Here is a 24,339-nt window from a genome sequence, read left to right as displayed (position 1 = left end):
ATCGTTAATACACATGTATATCTATATATAATGCATATAAAACATATAGATATCTTACTTTGGACAGTGTAAAGACTTAACAATAAAAATTGAACTTTTTCAGAAATGGTTAGTATTAATCGTTAATACACATGTATATCTATATATAATGCATATAAAACATATAGATATCTTACTTTGGACAGTGTAAAGACTTAACAATAAAATTGAACTTTTCAGAAATGGTTAGTATTAAAGTGAAAAACTGCCAGCATTAGGATTCTGTTTTATTTTGAGAGTCCAAATGGGCTGAGAATCTTTAGAAAGTATCACAGAGAACAATATTTTTTATCAAATTCTATAGGACCTGACAAATATATTTACTCTTACAAAGTAAGGGAGAATAAGAGTAATAAAATTTAGTGCTCATCTTTTAAAAATTAGAAAAAGCACAACACAATTATATCAAGCACTCTCTCAGACCACAGTGGAATAAAACTAGAAATAAACTCCAAAAGGAATCTCAAAACCATGGAAATACATGGAAATTACATTACCTGTTCCCAAATGATCACTGGGTCAAAAATGAAATCGAGATGTAAAGCAAAAAATTATTCTAACTGAATGACATGACACAACCTATCAAAATCTCTGGGACACAGCAAAGGTGGTTCTAAGAGGAAAGTTCATAGCCTTAAACCCCTACATCAAAAAGTCTGAAAGAACACAAACAGACAATCTAAGGTCACACCTCAAGGAGCAAGAGAAACAAGAACAAACCAAACCCAAACCCAGCAGAAGAAAGAAAATAACCAAGATCAGAGAAGAATTAAATAAAATTGAAGTAAAAAAATACAAAAGATAAATGAAACAAAAGTTGGTTCTTTGCAAAGATGAACAAAATTGATAGACCATTAGGAAGATTAACTAAGGAAAGAAGAGACAAAATCCAAATAAGCTCAATAAGAAATGAAACGGGAAATATTACAACTGACATCACAGAAATACAAAAGATCAGTCAATGCTACTATGAACACCTTTATGTGCATAAACTAGGAAAACTAGGAGAGACGGATAAATTCCTGGAAAGGTACAACCCTCCCAGCTTAAATCAGGAAGAATTAGATACCCTGAACAGACCAATAATAATAAGTGAAATTGAAATGGTAATTAAAAATTACCAACAAAGAAAAGTCCAGGACCGGACAGATTCACAGCAGAATTCTACCATTCAAAGAAGAATTGGTACGAACCCTATTGACACTAATCCACAAGACCCAGAAAGAGGGAACCCTCCCTAAATTATTTTATGAAGCCAGTATCACCCTAATATCAAAACCAGGAAAGGACGTAACCAAAATGAAAACTACAGATCAATATCCCTGATGAACATAGATACTAAAATCCTTAACAAAATACTAGCTAACTGAATCCAACAACATATCAAAAAGATAATCTACCATGATCCAGTGGGTTTCATACCATACCAGGGAGTCAAAGATGGTTTAACATATGCAAGTCAATAAATGTGATTCACATGCATAAACAGAATTAAAAACAAAAATCATATGATCATCTCAACAGATGCAGAAAAAACATTCAAAAAAATCCAGCATTACTTTATGATTAAAACTCTCAGCAAAATCGGCATACAAGGGACATACCTCAAAATAATAAAAGGCACCTGTGACAAACCCACAGCCAACATAATACTGAATGGGGAAAAGTTGAAAGCATTCCCTCCGAGAACTGGAACAAGACAAGGATGCCCACTCTCACCACTCCTCTTCAACGTAGTACTGGAAGTCCTAGCCAGAGCAATCAGACAAGAGAAAGAAATAAAGGGCATCCAAATCTGTAAAGAGAAAGTCAAACCATTGCTGTTTGCTGATGATATGATTGTTTACCTAGAAAACCCTGAAGACTCCTCCAGAAAGCTCCTAGAACTGATCAAAGAGTTCAGCAAACTTTCCAGATACAAAATTAATGTATACAAATCAGTAGCTCCTCTATACACCAACAATGACCAAGCTGAGAATCAAATCAAGAATTCAACCCCTTTTAGAATAGCCACAAAACAAAACAAAACAAAAAACCACTTAAGAATATACCTAACCAAGGAGGTGAAAGACCTCTACAAGGAAAACTACAACACACTGCTGAAAGAAATCATAGATGACACAAACAAACGGAAACACATCCCATGCTCATGGATGGGTATAATGAATATTACAAAATGACCATACTGCCAAAAGCAATCTACAAATTCAGTGCAATTCCCTCACAATATCACCATCATTCTTCACTGAATTAGAAAAACATTCTAAAATTCATATGGAACCAAAAAAGAGGCAGTATAGTCAAAGCAAGACTAAACAAAAAGAACAAATCTGGAGGCATCATATTACCTGATTTCAAACTATACTATAAGATCATAGTCCAAAAGAGCATAGTACTAGTATAAAAATAGGCATATAAAAATGGGACAGAATAGAGAACCCAGAAATAAACCCAAATTCTCGCAGGAACTGATCTTCAACAATGCAAACAAAAACATAAAGTGGAGAAAGGACACCCTTTTCAACAAATGGTGCTGAGATAATTGGCTAGCCACGTGTAGGAGAATGAAACTGGATCCTCATCTCTCACCTTATACAAAAATCATCTCACGATAGATTAAGGACTTAAATCTAAGACTTGAAACTATAAAAATTCTAGAAGATAACATTGGAAAATCCTTCTAGTCATTAGCTGAGGCAAGGATTTTATGACCAGGAACCCAAAAGGAAATGCAATAAAAACAAAGATGAATAGCTGAGACTTAATTAAACTAAAGAGTTCTGCATGGCAAAAAGGAACAGTCAGCAGAGTAAACAGACAACCCACAGAGTGGGAGAAAATCTTCACAATCTATACATCTGACAAAGGGCTAATACCCAGAATCTACAATGAACTCAAACAAATCAATGAGAAAAAAATAATCATCCCATCAAAAAGCAGGCTAAGGACAAGAAGAGACAATTTTCAAAAGAAGATATACAAACAGCCAACAAATATATGAGAAAATGCTCAACATCACTAATGATCAGGGAAATGCAAATCAAAACCACAATGTGATTCCACCGTACTGCCGCAAAAATGGCCATAATCCAAAAATTAAAAAAAATAGATGTTGGCATGGATGTGGTGAACAGGGAACATTTCTCCTCTGCTGGTTGGAATGTAAACTAGTACGACCACTAAGGAAAACAGTGTGGAGATTCCTTAAAGAACTAAACATAGAACTACCATTTGTTCCAGCAATTCCACTAATGGGTATCTACTTAGAGGAAAAGAAGTCTTTATATGAAAAAAGATACTTGCACATGCATGTTTACAGCAGCACAATTCACACTTGCAAAGACATGGAACCAACCCAAATGCTCATCAATCAACGAGTGGATAAAGAAACTGTGAGATATATATACATATATACATATATAATGGAATACTACTCAGTCACAAAAAGGAATGAATTGGTAGCATTCACAGCATGATTCTAAGTGAAGTAACTCAGGGATGGAAAACCAAACATCATATGTTCTCACTCATAAGTGGGAGTTAAGGTATGAGGATGCAAAGGCATTAGAAAGACACATGGACTTTGGGGACTCAGGGGGAAAGGGTGGGAAGGCACTGAGGGATAAAATATTGCAAATAGGATGCGTATACTGCTTGGGTGATGGGTGCACTAAAATCTCACAAATCACCAGTAAAGAAGTCACACATGTAAACAATCACCACCTGTTCTCCAATAACCTATGGAAATAAAAAAAAATTAAAAAACAAACCTAAGAAAATCCCACAATATAATCCAAAAGTTAAAATGAGGAAATGAAAAAATATAATAAAGATGAATGTAATGAGAAAGAAAAAGTAAATAAAGACAAGTAGAAAGCTTGAAAAAAAAATAGATGTCTTTCAAACCTGATTAAAAAACATGAGTGATAAAAATATAAAAGATTAGAGATGAGAAGGGAGACATAACTATAGTTACAGGAGCAATTAAACAAATTGCATGAGAATATGACTCATGAAGAAGCGGCAAGGATATAGAAGCAGAAATAATCTTCAAGAAACTATCAACCTGGAATAGTTCTAGCCAATGTTCACCTACAACACACTTACTGTGCCCTTAAAAACAATATTACGACTTCTTTCCTTGTACAAAGCAATATTTGATGCTACTTTATTATTTAATCATTTGATTAACTATTATAAACACTGGAATCTAGCTGTTGTAATACTGTATTCTACATGTAAGCAGAATAGATTGCACTGTAAGTACACTCCCTGCATTGTGGGAGTGTGGGGTTATGTACCTCCTCCTATTTTCCTGCTTAATTACTAATATTCAGCATTCATATGCTAGTCAGAGGTTAATTTCTCCTATTGAAATGCCAAGAAGCAGGTTGACTCTGTGGTATAAGGGTTTCTGGAGTCCTTCTACCTGGACTACTGCTTCTCTTTCTGATATCACTTCTAACTTTGTTACTTTCCATCCAAACACGTGTGTGTGTGTGTGTGTGTGTGTGTTTGTGTGCTGTATCTGTGTGTTTCAATCAGATGTTTCCTAAAATATTGCAGTCTTTGCTCACATAAACTTTCAATAGTTCCGTATTGTCTGCTTGATCAGACCTTAACTCCTTAAGATGAAGCTCACAGCTCTTGGTCATCTGATTACTACACTCTATTCATGTATTTCTACTGCTATTCAATAAAATCACTATATTCCAATTAGCCTGACTAGAGTTGGAACTTTTTCTAGACTAGAAAGTGTCCCTGAAAAATCATCATCATCTTCACCTCACCTCCCATTCTCCAACCACCATACACTCTCGCTTTTCTTCATTTAGAATATTCATCATCTAATTTCCATACATAAAAGTCCTGACCCCTATTTACAACCTAATTAAAACCACACCTTCTCAAAGCTTCCCTTACTGTACCAGTATGCTAACATAAATAGTGTTTATTTTCTTCTCTCCCTATTGAGGGTATACAGGAATATCTCTGTAAATGCATGGGAGTGCTTGGTTTCTTCAAGAAACAACAAAGTCAATATTTTTGTCTATTCATCTAGGAAGTGAAAATCAGCAGAGAGAATTGAAAGAGAAAAATAGGAATTTTGCCATAACATAGTTAGGTATGATTAGCACATATGGTCATTACCAATACAAAGACAACCAAACAGGTTGCCACAAAATAATGAATTATCCAAATATTTTGAGGAGTGAGTGGTTGCTCAGGCTTAATTTCCCGGGAAGTCAAAGGTCTAAAATAATCAATGTAAGTCTTTTGGACACATCTCCAATGTATATATTTCTGTATTTATGTAGCCTGTCATATACGCTGTGTGTGTGCATGTGTATGTGTGCATATACATATACCAATAAATTATTTGCACCATAAAACGTATTCAAAAGTTAAAATTTTAAAGAAGGAGTGAAAATGAAGGTAAATTTATATGGAAGTTTTGATTATTTTTTATCCTGCACCAGTTTATCATGATGCTCAAACCACATCTTGGAGACGTGATCTCACTAGTTTTGACAAAAGGATAGAATGAAGTAATAAAGAAATTAGCTCTTGGAGTAGGTGATTAGGCCCTGCTGGATGCAGGTTGGGGAGGGTAAGTGTTGGGGGAAAGGTGAGAGTTGGGAAGGGAAGAGGGACATATGCAAATAAAGTAGATTTCCCACCAAGTCAAATATTTCTCTGACAGTTTCAAAGAGGTTCGGAGCTCCTCAGAGGCAAGAGTTCTTATGTGGGACTTGAGAAAACATGGGTGTTTTTCTGTGGATTCTAACTTACATGGATGAGATAGCATCACTGGTTTAAGGGATCTCAGGCTTTAAAGGGCGTGCTCCCTGATGTAAGATGACTCACAGAGTTCAAGATGCAAGAAGGTCAACACAGGTTTCTCTTCTCTCTCTCCCCTGAAACTATACACTACTAAATGTCTACAGTGTTCATTTTGGCGTTTTCATATATGGTCTTCATACCCGTGGAATTTGATCAATTTATATTTATTGATTTCTGTCCCTCTCAATAACATCCCTCTTCCCAACAAAGCACCTTCCTCACCATGCACACACAACACAGACACACAAATACAAAGAGACACACACACAATGGCTTTGTCCAATGCAGAGCAATTAGCAATTACTTGAAATCTTTTCAGAAATAAGCACACCCCCAAATTAACGCATCTCCTCATCTGAGAGTACTTTCCTATTTTTCACCAATATTGAATAAAACAACACATAGTTTAACTTTATATTTGTGTGCATATTAAAATGTGCATATCTTAGCATAGTGTGGTACCTTTCAAACACCAATTTTCTTCTTTAAAATTCGTTTCAAAGATCCTTTTGATTATTGAATGTGTCAGTGTATTTCTTGCATAAAATACTATGTAAAATATTTCCCTAAACTAAAAATGTTTAAAAATTCCTTTCAAAGATCCTTTCTGATTATTGAATGTGTCATAGTATATTTCTTACATAAAATACTACAAAAAATTCTTCCCAAAACTCCTCCAGTGCCTAACTTTCTGGCTGTAAGTGAGTTCATGCCCCTTTTCTCATGATTAACACGGATGGAAAGACTGCCGTGATGTTTATCTTTTTTATTCCCCTCAGAACAGTATAACTCTGCATAAGTTATCTCTTAACCTACTCTTTTTCAAAGAATGCCTACTCAAATATTTCAGTCCTCCTTAGGAAACATGCTCATATTTCAGTTAACTTTTCTTCTTCACAAATAGGAAATGAGGATGGGGAGTGCAAGTCACTCCTCAATGTTCCTTGGCTAGCCTGTTTCTACACTGGTTGAAGAACATTTCTTGGTTTCTGGAACACTGTTTCTGACTCGCTGGTTCCCAGCTCAGCATGAGCTAACATTGCTCCATGTCTTTCTCTCTTGGCATACTGAAGGTCTTCGTCTATCACTGCATGTCTCTCTTCTAGCCTTCACTTTATTGTCTCCAACTTCATTGTTACAGACTCCATAAACCATTGCTGGATCAAAACTGAACATAATTAGCACAAAGTCATTTTCTTCTTCTTTAAATGGCTTCCTCCTGAAAAGCCCTGGGGTTTTCCTCAATCAGCTGAAGTAGCTAAAGTTTTTAAAGTAGGTTTTCCCTCCATCTATTTCCAAATAGTCCACCTAACACTTTTACATTAAAATAGCTTTACGAATATGTGTTAAATCAAATACTCTGACCTTAATTTTTCAGTACTTCAGGGCATCTACTACTTCGGAAGATGGAGATGACATATTACCCAGTTAAACTCACCCGCCACGTATACAATTATTTTATTACTTTCTAAATTAAATTGATTTTAATTTGATTTAATTTTATCGGAAGCATTTAAATCTAAATGCCTTAAAACCATTTTAGAAATTTAGTAGACCAAAATTAAACCCACTTTGCAGATGGAGCAAACTTACCAAAAGAAGTAACATTCTAACTCTGAATACATGAACCCATAAAACTGCTGGGTTCTAGCTTTCTACAACTTTTATATCTGATTTCCATAAAGATTGTATGTAGGTCAAGGGTCTTGATAACTCAAGGATCAACAAAGGCTAAGTCAGACCTTAAACAATAGAGTAGCCTGGAGGAGCATCAAGTGACCTCAAAGACATGGAATCTATCCAGAACTGCTACTGCTTCTAATCCTATCTGTCCCGACCGAAACCTGAACCAGGGTGACTGAATCTTCTTATGTTTTGAGGATGGCCAAAAATAAAAATTTCTAATATAAAATCTCTCACTTTTAAAATGTTGGTTGTTAATCTAAAAATGTTTGATACTGCACTAATCAAATTAAACAATTCAAACTGGATTCAGCCTGTAGACTAACATGCAGTTCCTAACTTCTGTTGTTAACTATCCCATAAACCACTTAGCCACACCTTAAACTCCTTTAACATTCCTCAAACTGAGTTGATGGAAAGCAGGAAAGAACAATTTTCTAGAAGGTTCTTACAGCTAGCACTTAAATAATCCTCAAAATTAAATCACAAGTAACATTTTTAGTTTCATGTATAAGTCTATATACATAATGCCCACATATCTGGAATTTCTATCCTATTTACAAATCTATTATTAATACCTGAAATTTTCTTCTACCTGCTATGTCTCAGTTTCAGAATGGCTAATTGAAGTGCCTCATTACTTCTCATACATTCTTCTCTAACTTGTTTTACTTTGATATTATTTTTTGTGCAGGCTTCTTCTGATTCAATTGTCTGTAGAAAATTTATACTATCAACTTCCTCAGTTTTAACTCATCTTATTTATGACTTTAATTCTCAAGGCATGGCACATCTCTCCTACCTATTAGATAAATTTAATTTGATCATTGACAAACAACAACTAAACTTAAAAAAATGACCGAACAATAAGCAAAGAAAGAGTTTTCTGACTGAAGAGGCTTCCGATCGCGAACGGACAAAAACATTTTGCTTCTTACTATTTTACTGCCCTCGCAGTAAAAAGAGCAACTCAACTGAAGTTAAAGTACTGATATCAGGAACTCAGCAGCTTAAAACCAAATGATTATCCACCAAGCCCAACGTCTCCCCGAAGGCCTGGAGATTACACATGTAATAATCAGGCTGCCCTTGCCAAAAGGAAGGCTTAGTGCTTCATTTTATTTATTGTATTTATTGAATGGAGCTATTCCTTGATAGCCCCTGGGAGCATTAGCAAACATGAAAGAAACCACCAAAGGAAAGGAAAAAATATATAAATAACTAAAGACCATGCCACTAAAGTTATAATCTGGAAAGTGCAATACTGAAATAAAGCACAGACTCCTACACTCCTCGAAGTACTCTGTTCTACTTTACGGTAACGTAAGAATTGCTTAATTTGCCAAAAACGTAAACCTCTAAAGTTTCATCCAAGTCCATTTGCAGAATATCAATCCTTTCACTTCTAGCTTTCGTATCATGCCATGTGACAATGTGATATTCTTACATTTTGCCTCTGGTTATAAGTTATTATCAGCTGTGTTTTAGCATCGTAGTGATCATATATTAAGACTCCCATTAATAAGCTTTTTAAAAATAAGTTTTCTCTATAGCCTCTGATACCTGGACTTTGAAGGAATTGAATTAGAAAAATGTAAAAGAGATCACTCTTTCATTTAGGAATGGAAAAGACAGAACCTATGGTATTTTGTGTTTATGTCTTTCATTTTTTTAAAATCCATGATAATTCATTTCATATTCTTCTTTATAATGGTATTCTTTTAAATGTACATGTATATAAAATAAAGCTTAAAAACACAAATTGAAATCATTGTCATCCAAATGGCTTAAAAGTTTGTCCTGGTTTTTTTTTGGTTTTTTATTTTGGTATGTTTTAAATTTTGTTTTGTTTTAAGAAATTGAGGCAACAATTTGCTTTAGGTTCCATGGAAATTGGCTTCATAAAATGTGGCTGGAAAAGAAATCATCCCATATCAACATTAAGCACAGTCAAATATGAATGTGTGCTTTTTGTAGCTACCTCTTTTACTACCCTTGCCATTGCCTTTTCACTTCCTTAAGAGCAAAATTATGGGCCTTTGGCTAGGTCTGGAGCTCATAGTAAGTTTTTACGTCTGTTACAGGAATTCTCTGTGATTTTACATGAGGGATTAGGGAGAAGAAAGGGGTAGAGTGGGTTATAAAACACAGAGTTAATTTGAGCATGTAAGAGTAATAGAGTGGGAGTAGAAATAGAATCCCACTTGCATGTTTAGTTTGTGTTTACTTAAGAAACGCTCCAGTGCTAGATTTATTGAGAAGCCGCTTTCTGGAGAGAAAGGAGAAAAATTTAAGTAACTTACCTTGAATGACAAATGAATGCAACTTGGTTGGCAGTAACAATCTAAGGACATTGTCCCTGGTGCTAAGGAAAATCCTTCCTTCCCTCAGGCTTCATTCCTCATGTCTCAGATAATAAGCAGTGAGTACCTGGGTGTGTTGAAACTCTGCTGAGGAGACGGATATGCTACAGACCTTTTGCGAAAAGGACTCAATCTAATAGAATCTGTGTTCCACAAATACACTTTACATAAATCCATTATGTGCCCAGAGCCAGCTTGTTTTATAAATGCATTTTGTGAAATGCAATGGAATTAACCCAACATTTATATTTCAACCTCAAAGTACATTATGAGAATTGTAAATTTCCCAATTACAAAAGATGAAAATGAACATTGTGCTTATTTACTTTGGGTGGACGTGGAGAGGGGTGGGGAAGAATAATTTTCTTAAAGGTTTAACCGACGCTGGATTTCATTTACTGCCATTTCTGGCTTCCTATTTCATACCAACTTTATTTTCTTTGTTTCTTGTTCTTGTTTTGTTTTGTTTTTCCCTTTCTGGATTTCCAATGAAATAACTGAAACTAGAATTTTGCTGGAAGAAAAAAAAAAAAAAAAAAACCTCAAGGATATTTTTAAGTCCCAAGGTGAAGAAATCACCTGAGGGAGTCAAGAGAACATAGACCAGATTTTTACAGTTTGTGCTAGTTTGCATCTTTAAGGAGGCACTTAGTTATTCTTGTTTGTTAGTGACTGTCCCATTTTCTCCATAACTCAGATAATACAAATGGTCTTAGAGAGGATTTTAAGGGGGTCAATTATTACTGAACAAAAGTATGGATTCCAATTTAAGGTTACTAGGAAAGCCCTTTCTCTGGATGTCGTCAAATTTCACAGCAGCAAAAACTTGACCAGGCTGTTCTCAACTCTCATTGCCATTTCTAGCCAAATCATCATTGACTTCAAGATAGGATTAAAGAACCTGAAAAGATAACATGAATCTGAGAGTTCTATCTATTTGAAGTAACTTGATCCAAGCCAGCACAATGCTAATGTAATGGCTAAATTCGTGAGTATAGTATGCAGCACTCTGGTATCTATACTACCAAAAAAAAAGAAAAAGAAAGAAAGACAGGTTCACCTGTTTGATGGGACTGTCAAGTTATCCAATGGGTCATTTTTGTCACAGCAGCGCACAGGAAGCACAATCAACATTGATCTAGGGACAACTGTTGGCAAAGTTAGAGATCTTACTCTATGACTGTGCAGACTGAACACACACTTCATATCACCAAAAAGGAAGTTGGTTTCTGAGTGCTGTCTTCACTCACTAACTATGCTTAGCAAAATCACAAATGGAATTTTTTAAGGGAGATTTTTAAATAAACGCAGTGAAAAATCCATGTATCCTAAAATCCCACCATGAAATGAAATTAAAACATATGGAATCCCACAGAAAAGATTCATTTTATGACCATGTGTCTTTAAAACCTAAAATTAAATTGGAGAGCTTCTATCTCATAGTATAGATTCCTGTTACTTCCTCTTCAAGAAAGGCATACCTAAAAGGTTATTGATTTGGTTCTGAAGGACACAGTGTTTATTATGGAGGAAGCCATCGCTGGGTACAAGTGTGAGAAATTAATGATGGCTTTGTAAGTGTCCATGCCGTGGTGTGGAACCAGTGGGGCAACTGTCAATCTATATGATAATACATTCCCAAACTTCATAAAATCAGTGATGTGAAAAAGCATTGATTTCTTTGTGAGCTAAACAGAATTCGTCAGAGAGAAAGAGCAAGAAGTTTACTGAAGTTAACACCTCTGCCTGCAGAGTTGCTCACACTCCAATTTTTATTTGCTTAAAGAGTTTATGATGTGATGTGTAAAATTTCTTATTTTTATTTTTGGCCAAGAATGAGAGCAGAAGACACATTATTTACCTCTTTTCAATATGTAAAATATTGAAAAAATGTTTTAAAAGTAAAAAGAAAGACATTCTACCAGTATGTTTTAAAATAACCATCTCTCATCTAATTTGAACTCTGACTTCAATACCTCCTTTGTGCCTTGCCAGCCACACTCACATACAGAGTTGCTTAGTGCTTCTAAGTACATTTTCTTTATGTAATTCTGACTGCATTGCAACTAGCACTACAGGAAATAATCAGGACACTGTATCTAAGGGTTTATTTCTTATCAGTATGCAGGGATTTATATAGACTCATCGAAAGTAAAAATTATTCAAATATGATGTTTTGAATAATACTGAAAAAAATGAAACTACTATTGGTCTACCAAATACATGATTAATTTCAGATTTTTTTCATCCATAACTCTTCTAGGTAAATTCATGGCAAGCATGTTTTGTGCCCTTGGCTTCACCGGAAACACCCCCTTATTAGATGAGTTTTTAAGATGCATATAACTTAAATGGGAGAGGGTGCAGGTCTATAAATATGTATAAATAACTCTGCATAGATGGTTCCCTTTATAGGTGTAAGAATACCAACTATGAGGGACTTGCTAAAATTCCTTGTTTAAAATGTGCCATAAATTCTTGGATAACAAGTGATTTTATTTATTAGGCCATCAAATTGCCTTCATTTAAATAGTATCTGACACACACAATGAAGTTGAAAAAGGACATCAGTAAATGGATTCAACGTATGCTTTTATGGAAACTTCTAAAAGTAATTTCCTATCAAATAAGCACCTCAGAGTGTCAAATGTGCCAAGTGTCAGAATTTTGTTAAAATTCAAAAGGAGTCAAGTGCAGATTTTTCCTTGAGAGTACACCTTGATTAGCTACATGAACGGAGGCATAAGTAAGACACATCCCCTTGTCCCCACTGTAGAATAAATTATTTCAAAATTAAACATAAATTTAAATGCAAAAAAGTGACATCTTTTTGAGTATGTGAGACTTACCCAGGAAATGATGTATTTTCAACACAGTTTTGAGATTAAATGATATTTAGCTACGCTTTTGCATTCACAACAAGCTGTCCGCCTGCAAATTTCCTTTTTCTTTTTTAAATGAAAGGAAATATTTTAAGCTGCTCTGGCAGAAGTTTATAATATTTTATATAAACATTCTTAACTGATCTATTTGTAAACATTTTAATGGTAATGGTAATTCTTTTAGCAAACATGCAATCTATTCATCACAAACCACATAGCATTTGATGTTTTCTTCTTAAATCAGCTGTAACCTAATACAATTTATCTTTTTAAAAAATGTTTTTGACTAAACACACTTCGGAATTGCTCAGAAACCCACAAATAAGCACCTTATCTCTTCAACGACTTGCTTAGGCTTCTCTGTATTTACTGCTTAATGATCGGAAGGATTTAATTTTCAAAGTTTCATTAAACCCCACCTAGAAAGCTGATGGATAGGCAATAGTGATTTGTGACCGAAGATGCAGGAAACTATTAACCTACATAGGTGCCAAGGGGAAAAGTAAACATATAAAGAATTCTTTTTTTTTTTTTAAGACAAGTCTCTTCCTATTTGTCATTATTAAGCTCCAGAGCATCTGTTCCAAGTTTGATCTTCAATACGGATATGAGGCATTGCCGCCTGGAAATGAAAGTCTAAGATAAGGTGAGATTCTTAAGAGATCTTCATGAAAAAAAATAACCCAGGTTTCCATTTACTGGGAAGGGGAAATCAATACAAAGACCTAGAAACTTGTGGAGAGAGGACATTTTCTAGGTATAGGTCATAGTTTATCAAGCTGCCTTTTTTGCAATGTAATTTACTTGCTAATAAGACCAACTGACTACACCTGAATGCTGTGTTATCATCAAAATGTGATTTTAAAATTCTCTTCTCATTTCTTGTGTGCTGGAGGGTTGCTGGTTTATTTCCCCCCAGCTCACACTGTGTAGACAAGGTCGACTTCAAAGAAAATGAATGGTTTTACGACGCCTCTTTATTAAAAAACAAAAACATTCGAAGCCCCACGTGGTGCAGTGCACAGAACATAAAAAGGTATTTAAGAAGCGGGCCTACCGTTCTCATCATCTGATTTATTTTCGTTGTCAGAGTCGGTCAGGGTAAGGGCCGAGTTTTCACGACTGGACAGGCCGGAACTGCGCCTGGATTTTATTCCTCTCCCCCACAGTCTGATGGCGTGTTCTGGAGACATCCCTCCCTCGGTGTCGGAGTCGGCATCAGACCCTGTGCTAAGGGAGTAGCCCTGGTGAAGGATCCCCATGTCAGAGCAGTAGCCGCTTCGGTGTGGGGAGGGCTCACAGATGCCCAGTTCCGCAAGGGTGAAGTTGGTTCCTAGGGTGAGAGTGACAGAGAAGCTGATTAAAATTTGTGAGATGCTTTACAAAGTTAAAATTTATTCTTACAAAAAAGCAGACACTTTTCCCATCTGACAAATACATGAAATTCACTGTGGTGTACAGAAACAGATCTTGGACAAGAGTATTCGGGACAGTGGGATACCTTTGAAAAACAAACAAAAGAAAGAAAGTAAATATCGATTATAGGACAGAATGCTCAGATTTTATTTCAGAGATTTTTAGGTATGCTGACACTATTGTCTAGGTAGCTCCATGAAGGTGAAAAAACTCTGAATGTATAATAGCTAATATACACCAAGTGCTTACTTGTGCACCTTTTATTTTGCAACTTTCATTTTATATTTTTTTAAAGTTTTGCAACTTTATGAAGATGACAATATTATCATAATCCTTATGTAGATGACGAAACTGGGGACCAGAGGATTTAAGGCATTTATCCAAGGTCAAGCATCTTGATGGTCGCAATACCTGGATCTGATCCCTACGCAGGGATCAAATTAAGGTTCATGTCTTACGGCCTTAACCCACTGATAAATATGAGTGGCAGCTAAAATACTTGGGTGCCTGTCCTAGCTTTCCACTGACAACAGTCTCATTTATGGCAATTCTCTTAACTCCACGAACCCCAATTTTCTCATTTGTGAAATCTGGGCATTAATCTCTTAAAATCTTCTCAGGGTGACTGTGTGCCTCATATGATAATATGTGCCAAATTAGTCATTTTTCATAAATGTTGTCATGCGTTGCTTAAAGAGAGGGATACGTTCCGAGCAATGTGTCCTTAGGTGATGTTTGCTCTGAGAACATCAGAGTGACTTACACAAAGCTAGACAGTCTAGCCTATTACACACCTAGGCTTTGGTTTAGCCTACTGCTCTTACACTACTAACCTGCACCGCATCTTACTGAACTGAAAACTATAGGCAAAGTAACATAATGGCAAGTATTTTTGTATTTGAACATAGAAAAGACACACTAAAAATACAGTATTATAATCCTACAAGACCACTGTTGTATACATGGCCCATCACTGGCAGAAATGAAGTTATGTTAGGTATGTATATGTCATGTGTCACTGAAATCAGCAACCTAGAGACGAAGAGCGACTCCTTTGGTTTTTAAATGGTATCAAATAATCTCTCTTTGCTAACACAATTTAAAGCCACAAGTAGCCTCCCCTTTGGAAAGTGAATGTGTGCACATGAAGACCTATAAGGGGTGAACTCATGATCTGACAGGAAGCAAAGAGAATAGGTTTTTATTGAACACATTATCATGTTCTATAAACATGCGTGCTATTAGGTGTCAGAAAATGGGCCAGGTACCTTTAGGCTTTATGCCACTTAAATACCATCATCGCTCAGCATTTTAGGTGTTGACATCACCTCTTTACAAGCAGAGGTTAAACACCATGTCCAAGGTCACACCTGGGCACACAGCAGATCCAGGGTTCACCTCTGTACCTGCAGACCCCCAGCCTGTGCTGCTTCTACAGTGTCAGCAGTCTCCAGCCAAAGCAAACCTGGCAACATTTTTGTGCAGTTTATTTATTTGTGCGCTTTACTATTTGGCTCCTTAAGAGATATTTTAAGGTTTCAATGCGAAATAGATAGAATCAAGTGGTCCACTCTACTTACTGATGTATAATGCTGATTTCTTTCGTCTTTAACCAATTTATGACAATGAAAAGCAAATGCAATGAAGAAATGCACTTCTCTGCTAAGAGTGGAGAAAACCTCATAAATAACACCAAAGCCAGGAGTTTACCCACTCTATGTATATCTGTTACATTAAGGCCATTCCTTATCATTCGTGTCTCTAAACTCTTGATGTAACTTGACACCCTGTGGTAGCCTGCATACTCAATATCGTTTTTTACCTTTTATTTTACAAAACACCAAACCGCTGTTTAGTTCACATTAACCTTGTGGGAATTTAATTTGTAATAGACATATGTCTTTTTATTCTGAGTTTTTTTCTTGTCTTCACTGCACACTGAGCTTTCCCAGCCTAATTTGGTTGTGTAAATGGAATCAAGACCAATTCTATACGTAATTGTCTCTTCAGAATGAAACTTATTCATCGGAGAGTAAACCCAAGTGCAGATTCCTGTCAGCATGGGGTGATAACCCACTACCTGTGCAGTGAAGAGGGAAATCCTCTCTGCCATCAGCACAGTGCTAAGTGCTGCTGTTTATTCCCTGGGTACGGTTTATCATGCTGTCTGAAATTCTCTGCCCAGCGTATTCAGTTCCAGTTTGCATACTTGGTAATTAGGTACTGTCTCATAATTATACATTAAAATGTATATTTCAGTCTCAGTAGCCTATGAGAATGAAGTTACTGAGTGTGTGTGTATGTGTGTGTATATATAATATTGAAAGATCTTTCCGTTGTTGCTTTTCTCATCCTTAAGTCATTGGAAAAAAAGTCATTTTATAGTAATATTCCTCCATCTTGTCCTTAGAGACCAAGTTCCTTCTGGAAAGAGTCATAAGATATTTTGCTTCATTTTCCCACAATAAATGAAAACCCAAACTAAAACACACATATTTTTATTCCACATGTGAGGATTTGTAGGTATATAATCCCATTTACAATGGAGTGGGTGTGTAGTAAGACAACTTTTCACATAGCTTTCCCACATCTCATTATCTAGAACTACTTTCAAAGATCTCCTTGAGAAAGAAGAAACAGCTGTGTGAGGACGGGAGTCTCTGTGAAGAGCATCGCATGTGTTTTTTGGCCTGGGTTCCAGAGGTAACAATGGGCCTAGGCCATGGGACCACATCGAATACACACAGTGCCCCTTCTTTAGTTAAATTTACTTGAGAAGAGAAATTGAAATCTTATTTGTATGAGAAAACAAACTTGAGATCTTCATGAATCAGGTAAGATTTGCATACATTTAAAAAGTAACCACAAATGTTAGAAAAGAAAAAGTGTACTTTAAGAGTTTCAACTTCAAGCTTATAGCCCCTGAGCCACAAAGGAGCAACATTATAAAGAAAATTGGAAGTTCTGTGCGAAATTTGCCAGGAAAAGGTAAATGAGCATGTTTACATTGGTATATATAGAAAGGAAGATTTTCCTATAAAATCAATATTGATTTTTTTTTTAATTACCTTTTCATCTTCACCTTCCAACAGGATCATTCCTTGCCAATGCCACCATTTCCCCACAATTCCTAGTTTGGTATCTTTCTAACCTCCACGAACTCAAAGAATAGGAACCCCATTGTAAGTATTAATACCTGGGACAGGTTCTGGACCAAGCTTTTTCCAGGCATGCTGGCTTAACATATGAAGCTGGTGAGTCATATACTCAGGAGAAAGAAAAAAAAAAGGGTCTATCCAGTTATTAAATCATTCAACAAATATTTATTGTTCCTAGTGCTGTGCGAGGCATCAGGGATATAACAGTGTGCATTATAAAAATATAGTCCATGACATTTACAGTCTAATCGGGGAAAAAGGCATTAATCAAAGAATCACATAAACAAAGTGCAATCCATACAGTGATAAATATTACATAGGAAAAGAACAGGCCGGGCACAGTGGCTCACTCCCGTAATCCCAGCACTTTGGGAGGCCGAGGCAGGCGGATCACCTGAGGTCAAGACTTCCAGCCCAGCCTGACCAACATGGAGAAACCCCGTTTCTACTGAAAATACAAAATTAGCCAGGGGTGGTGGTGCATGCCTGTAATCCCAGCTACTCGGGAGGTTGAGGCAGGAGAATCACTTGAACCTGGGAGGCGGAGGTTGTGGTGAGCTGAGTTCACGCCATTACACTCCAGCCTGAGCCTGGGCAACAAGAGTGAAACTCCGTCTCAAAAAAACAAAAAAGAACAGGGAGCCATGGAGGTCACCTAGTGGTCCAAGCCTCATGCCTTCACAGCCTGTTCACCAGCTGTTCATCTAGTTTGGGGTGAATGCTCCGAAGGACTGGGGATTTACTCCATTGAGAAGCTATCACACATACCTACTTCAGTTTGCTCATACCACACCCAGTTTTCCCAAACATTCCTCTATATGGATCAATTTCCAACCATTGTTTTCCGTGTATTTTATCTTACAGCAAGAAGCCCCGCACTCTATACACACTTCTCAGAATGTAAATTAGTATGGAAGCATCTTTAATATTAGCTCAACTTACCATTTTGCACTTACTTTGCTCATCCATGGAAGACTGATTTTGCCCTAATTCATCTTGCACAATTATGTCTTTAGTAAGCTCCGTGGCAGCTTTGAATGGAAGAGAGAAACTACTCAATGTGTGATTCTCCAAGCTAAGATTTCTAGTGGAAAGCTGTGAACCCTTCATTTCTTCTTTACTATCTTCAGAAAGATAACGAGGAGGCACAATATATCAGTATTCATGGAATACGTATTTATTATTTATCTTCTATCTGCCTCCAGTCCCCCGACAGCACTGATTAAAGTGCATATGGATGATGTACCAATGCATTTTATTTCAGGGACGTGCTCTATGGCTGTTGCCAGTAACTCACCCAGTGTGGCCCCAGAGTACATTATTGAGGCCAGAATCAATATTTGTATAGATAAAAGATTACATGCAATCTATAATATTTACATAAAGCAATTTTAGTGTAATTTAAGGTTGGGAAAGAATGTTAACGTCTAAAAACTGTTCAGTGATCAAAAGAGGGGAACACAAGTCTGAAACTAATTCTCTTGATAAATATCTTGGACATTAAATTGTCTTTTCTTGATCGTAACCACATTGTATAATCCAGATCCTCTCCATGCCTTTTTTAGAGAGAAATTTCGCAACAGAATTCAAGAGTCATCCTTTCACCCACTAATTCCATTTGGGATGCAATTTTAAGGAGATATGTGTATGTGCATTGTGATTACGGTTTTATTTTCTAAGTTTTTACCAACTTTGAAATAACCTTTAACTAGGAAAAGCACATATGTAGTTAAGTCAGAATTATCATGTCATGGTAATACCAGGATATACAAATAGCACTGAAAATGTCAGCATTGGAACAGATTTTTCTACTACAAGGGCAAGAAGATAAAAGTTAACTGTAGTAAAGTGAGAAAGCAATACAGAAAACTCTCATTGTCTAAATGTTTGTAATGCAAGTACCCTGAATTTAAGAGAAGAAACTTTATACAGAGAAATAACATTGTAATAACACGAAAATAGTCACGAAAGACCACTTATAAAATTAATCCTCACCTATCCTTGCCCACTTTCTCCTAGTATCTCTTCTCGTATTAACTACCATATCAATGTGTAAGTAAGTAATTTCTTACTGAGAGCAGAAAGTAATATGGTGCCAATCTGTAATTAGATTGTAAAGCTTGGGAAGTTGCAGATTTCCATGAAGTCAAGAAAAAGTATGCAAAAAAAAAGAAATTTAGTTCACAAAAAGGTCACAGAATAACCAAAATCTAACAGAATTAAGCCAGTTAACAAGAGAAGATAGAAATAGTGTGGTCACGGTGATGGGAACTTCAAAGTCTGATTTGACAGACATCTGGTTCTGGACCAAGATTTATTGTTCCCCTTCTCTACTTTTCCCACTAAATACAGCTAAAAACCCTGGACATTACATACAAAAACCACATAAGCAGTTTCTGAAAAATGGGAGGGAAGGAGGTAGATTTAACAGGGTCCTGGAGCCTCAGGAACTGCAAGGTGGCGAGTTCCCTGGGATTTATTTTTGCCTCATGTGTTCCAAACCTGGTGCTAGAGAAACCTGCAAATTGGAAATGGCAGTGGACAAAACAAGCCCCCAAAACAGCCTGCTATCACAAGGAGCCCCATCCCTACACTTCTACAAACACACCAGGGTAAAGTTTTAAAAGACCAAGTGTTGTCCGTGGAGACCAGCGCAGGGATCCTGGACTTTTATCCCCAGCCCTCCCTCTCCTTGCTGAGGGCAGAGAAGGGTAAATGTTAAATCTAATTTCACCAACACAATCAGAAGAGGACTTGTGGGGAATGGTAAGGAGGTAACTGTCTCCCTCTCAATGAGGTTGTCATCCGCAGAGGCCTGGGGTGGGTGGGGGGAGGGTTCTAAAAACCCAACTCTGCCCTGCAGCAATGAAGCAGCACTCTTTCATTGCACCGTCTTCCCCACCTTGTCAGAGTACACACAGTGGATGGACCTTTATATTCACCTGGTGGTCAAGACACAGTATCCCACTATTTCCATTGGCTCAGTGTCAGAAGAGGCTTACTGTAACAGAAGATTTAAATATGATCCAGGGTTTCATAATGTAATATTTCAATTGGCCAGGATATAGTAAAAAAATCACTGGTCATACCACGTACCAAGAAAATCTCAACTTGAATGAGCAATGATAATTATTTAAATAAAAGGTTAATGAGAAGCCCTTAGGAAAATTAATGAACTCATCAAATATTTTTTGGAAAAAATGACTCTCTATGATCCTGCTGCAAAATGCAAGCCTAAAGGGAAAGATATGATGTGGTACAATGAAACAATTTTGCTGTAATATGAATATGTATGCCCCACCCCCAAACTGTTATTCTTTATCATTTTGAAAAAATATGTATCATTCAAATAGTGAATAATATTAAATTTAAACTGAACTATGCAAAATATGCATAGTTCTAATAGTAAATAAAAGTAAACATAAACTGAAATATAGTTTTGATAATTAGGTTTATTTTTTTCAAGATACAGTTGCAATAAATTATTTTTACTATTTAATTTGAAATATTCATTCTTTTGAACATTGATTCCTTTTTTAAGTGGGCTTTTTCTAAAATCATTCATCCTAAAACAAAGAGAATCCCTTGTAAACAAACATGGGGCACTTTTCTTGTGCAAATGTTAGAGCGTACATTTTAAAGTCAAGAATGAATATGGAGTCCATTTTTTTCTAGCAGATATTTAAGAAAAAGATAGAAATTATAATGTTATAGTACTTTTTATCAAAGAAATTGAAGTAATTTGACATGATGCCTTCAGCTTTTGCCCATAGAATGTCAAGCAAAATGTAGCAGTTATTAGTGATAAAATATAATTTTATTTCTGTTTGACAAATCAAAATGAAATGCCAAATTGTTATCTCACATTTAGTTTAAATATGCTATATTTAAATGTTGAGCAATTATAGATATGTGTGAGCCATACAAAATAATCAGTTTAAAACCATTATCAACATTATCTAAAATATTATTTTTATACAAATATAAAAGCCTACATATTTACATATCCACTGATCACCACTTTGGAAGGCACCGAAGGAACTATTTATGAATACTAATGTTTTATGCTTGTATATCCTGAAAGTCTTCACATAAACCGTCTTTTAATGCCCTTTTAAAGTTCATCTGTTTTTACATATTTAGATATTTTCCCAATGTTGATAAAACTGTTCATCCAAAATCCTCTGGCTTAAAACAACAGAGCATGTGTACATGCATTATTATTCATAAAAGTTTAAGTCAAATATTTGTATTTCAAAATTGTACTTTAAGAATTACATTTTTTAATGTATGACACCTAAGAGATTGATATTTTGATGTTTGTAAACTTTTAGACTAATTATTTTAATCTATATAAATGTCTTCTGATGTGTCCAAACATTTACAATTTGTGACTAGAACCATTCCAACATGAATAAACACATTCTAAATCAAGGAAACACCAACATGACTAGTGAAGACAGGAGACTTTCCAGTATCCTAGGTTTTCCTGTAAGCTTATAATTTTCTTTCTTTCTTTTTTTTTTTTTTTTTTTTGAGACGGAGTCTTGCTCTGTTGCCCAGGCTGGAGTGCAGTGGCCGGATCTCAGCTCACTGCAAGCTCCGCCTCCCGGGTTCCCGCCATTCTCCTGTCTCAGCCTCCCGAGTAGCTGGGACTACAGGCCGCCCGCCACCTCGCCCGGCTAGTTTTTTGTATTTTTTTTTTTTTATTAGAGACGGGGTTTCACCGTGTTAGCCAGGATGGTCTCGATCTCCTGACCTCGTGATCCGCCCGCCTCCGCCTCCCAAAGTGCTGGGATTACAGGCTTGAGCCACCGCGCCCGGCCAAGCTTATAATTTTCAAAGAGAAAGACGAAGGTGGCATTCTCCTCTGGTGTGGTGGCATTTTCCCATTCCAATCTGAACAACGCCCAATTTGGAAAACCCAAAATTAGCCACAACACAAAGGTTCTGCTGAAAAACTGGCAGTTCATAATGAATAATGAAATGCCCAGGAGCTTGGCTAGTTGGAGATGGTTTTCTGCTGATGAAAATTCTAACAAGATTAAAAATCAATTTCAGTATTAAAAACTATACTAATCAGTTATCCTGTGTGAGAACATTACAAACATGTACATTCACCTGACTATATGAGACTCTGCCTCCCTAAACAATTTTTTTCATCAGAGAGAGAGAGGGAAAGAGAACAGTAGTGAGTTAGCTGCAAGGCTACTAGATTAGTTTACATTTACTAGGGCTTCAAAATGTGTCAAGCACTGTCCTAAATGCTTTTATATAGTTTTCCCTTTTAATTAAAAAAGCAGCCCCACAAAACAGTCACCATATAGCCTAAGGTTAAGAAAATCAGGAGTTAGATTGTCTGTTTTAAAAATACTTGTTGACCAGATAGTCTTAGAATTAATTAGTTCTGCTGACTTCATTTATTCGTTTATAAAATGGACAGAAAAATAGCACCTACCTTTACAGGGTGGAGGAGGGTACTGAATGACAAAAAGCAGCAGAAAATGCTTAGATTGTTGCCTGCATCAGAATAACCACAAAACAAATCTAGCTATTATGATGATCATCAGTCTACAGAGGAAGAAACTTGCTTTATTTCTTTATATAGAATTATTACTATTCTCTATTTTGTCGTGAGTTGATTTAGAAAATTTAGGAACAATAAATTTTCCAGGAATGTGCCCATTTCATTTATAATTTCAAATAGGTTGACATAAATACAATAGGTTATCCATGTATTGTTTAGGCTTATTAAAATTTCTGCTGGATTTGTAGAATACTGTCTTTATTTTATTCCTCAGAATATTTATTTGTGCCTTCTTTTTTTTTAACTGAATTGGTTTCACCAATAATAGTCTTTTTCTTTCAAAAGAACAAAATTTCTGCTTTTCTGACTCTATCTACTGTCTGTATATGTTTTTTAGTTTATTAATTTCTACCCTTATGCATACAAATTATTTCTGTCTTTGAGTTCATTCGTTGTTTTCTATACCTTCAAAATTTGATCCTTTATGTCTTTAATGTTCAGCCATTCTTCTTTATTATAAACATTTCATGCTATACATTTTATACATTGCTACTAATTTGCTGTTGGCGTGTCCTGTCTATAATTGTAAGACATATATTGAAATTTCTTACTGTGATGGGTGTTTCTCACTACTGTTTTATCAATGTTTGCTCTATGTCTATTTAAGGTTATTTTATAGGTACATATTATAAGTTTAGCATTATAGCTTTCTGACGGATTGAACATTTTATCATCAATATATGGTGATCCTAATCAAGACTTTTGAGGTAATATATGCTTTCTAATATTAATTGTGTTTTACAGGGAATTTGTCCATTTCATCAAACATTTACGATTTTTTAAATATGTGTAAATCTATAACTATTCTTTCTTTCATTTTTGATATGAGGGATCCTTTCTTTTTAAATTGATCATTCTTACAGGAGTTTTATTTTATTGATCTTTCAAACAGCTGTTGGCTTTAATTTATTGTATTGTTTATTTTCCATTTCCCTAATTTCTGCTCTTATCTTGCTTATTTATTTATTTCTACTTAATTTGAGTTTTGTTTTCTCATCCTTCTCTAGGATCTTGAGGTAGGATGGTAGATCACTGATTTGAAATATTTTCTTTATTTCTTACGTAATTATGCAAATCTGTGATATTTTCTTCTTTATCTGTACCCCCCAAATTTGAATGTATTGTACATGCAATTCATTCAAAATTTTTTAATTTCTCATCTACTTATCTGACCCATAGGTTACTTATAAGTGTGTAATTTTATTTCCAAATATCTGGGACTTGTCTGATTGATACTGATTTCTAAATTACATACTTGGTAGACAGAAAACAAACTCTTCAGGATTTCCATCTTGAAACTTATTGAGACTTATTTTATAGTCCAACATATAGAATATATTGCAGAATTTTCCCTTGAAAATAATGTG

At 35.7% G+C, this 24,339-nt stretch overlaps 1 protein-coding gene across 1 annotated transcript in view; it reads right to left on the bottom strand.

Moving 5' to 3' along the window:
- The window catches only part of TENM2 (teneurin transmembrane protein 2), a 1,242,216-nt gene that overhangs the window by 918,163 nt on the left and 299,714 nt on the right, over nucleotides 1–24,339 (bottom strand). The window contains 1 exon segment of the mRNA XM_017849440.1: nucleotides 13,869–14,144. Coding sequence (XP_017704929.1) covers nucleotides 13,869–14,144 — 276 coding nt within the window.

The sequence above is a fragment of the Rhinopithecus bieti genome, unplaced genomic scaffold (genome assembly GCF_001698545.2).
Source record: "Rhinopithecus bieti isolate Rb0 unplaced genomic scaffold, ASM169854v2 scaffold_30732, whole genome shotgun sequence".
In the NCBI taxonomy this organism is placed as follows: domain Eukaryota; kingdom Metazoa; phylum Chordata; class Mammalia; order Primates; family Cercopithecidae; genus Rhinopithecus; species Rhinopithecus bieti.
The sequence above is the reverse complement of the archived record's forward strand: the minus strand, read 5'-3'. Positions and strand labels throughout refer to the sequence as shown.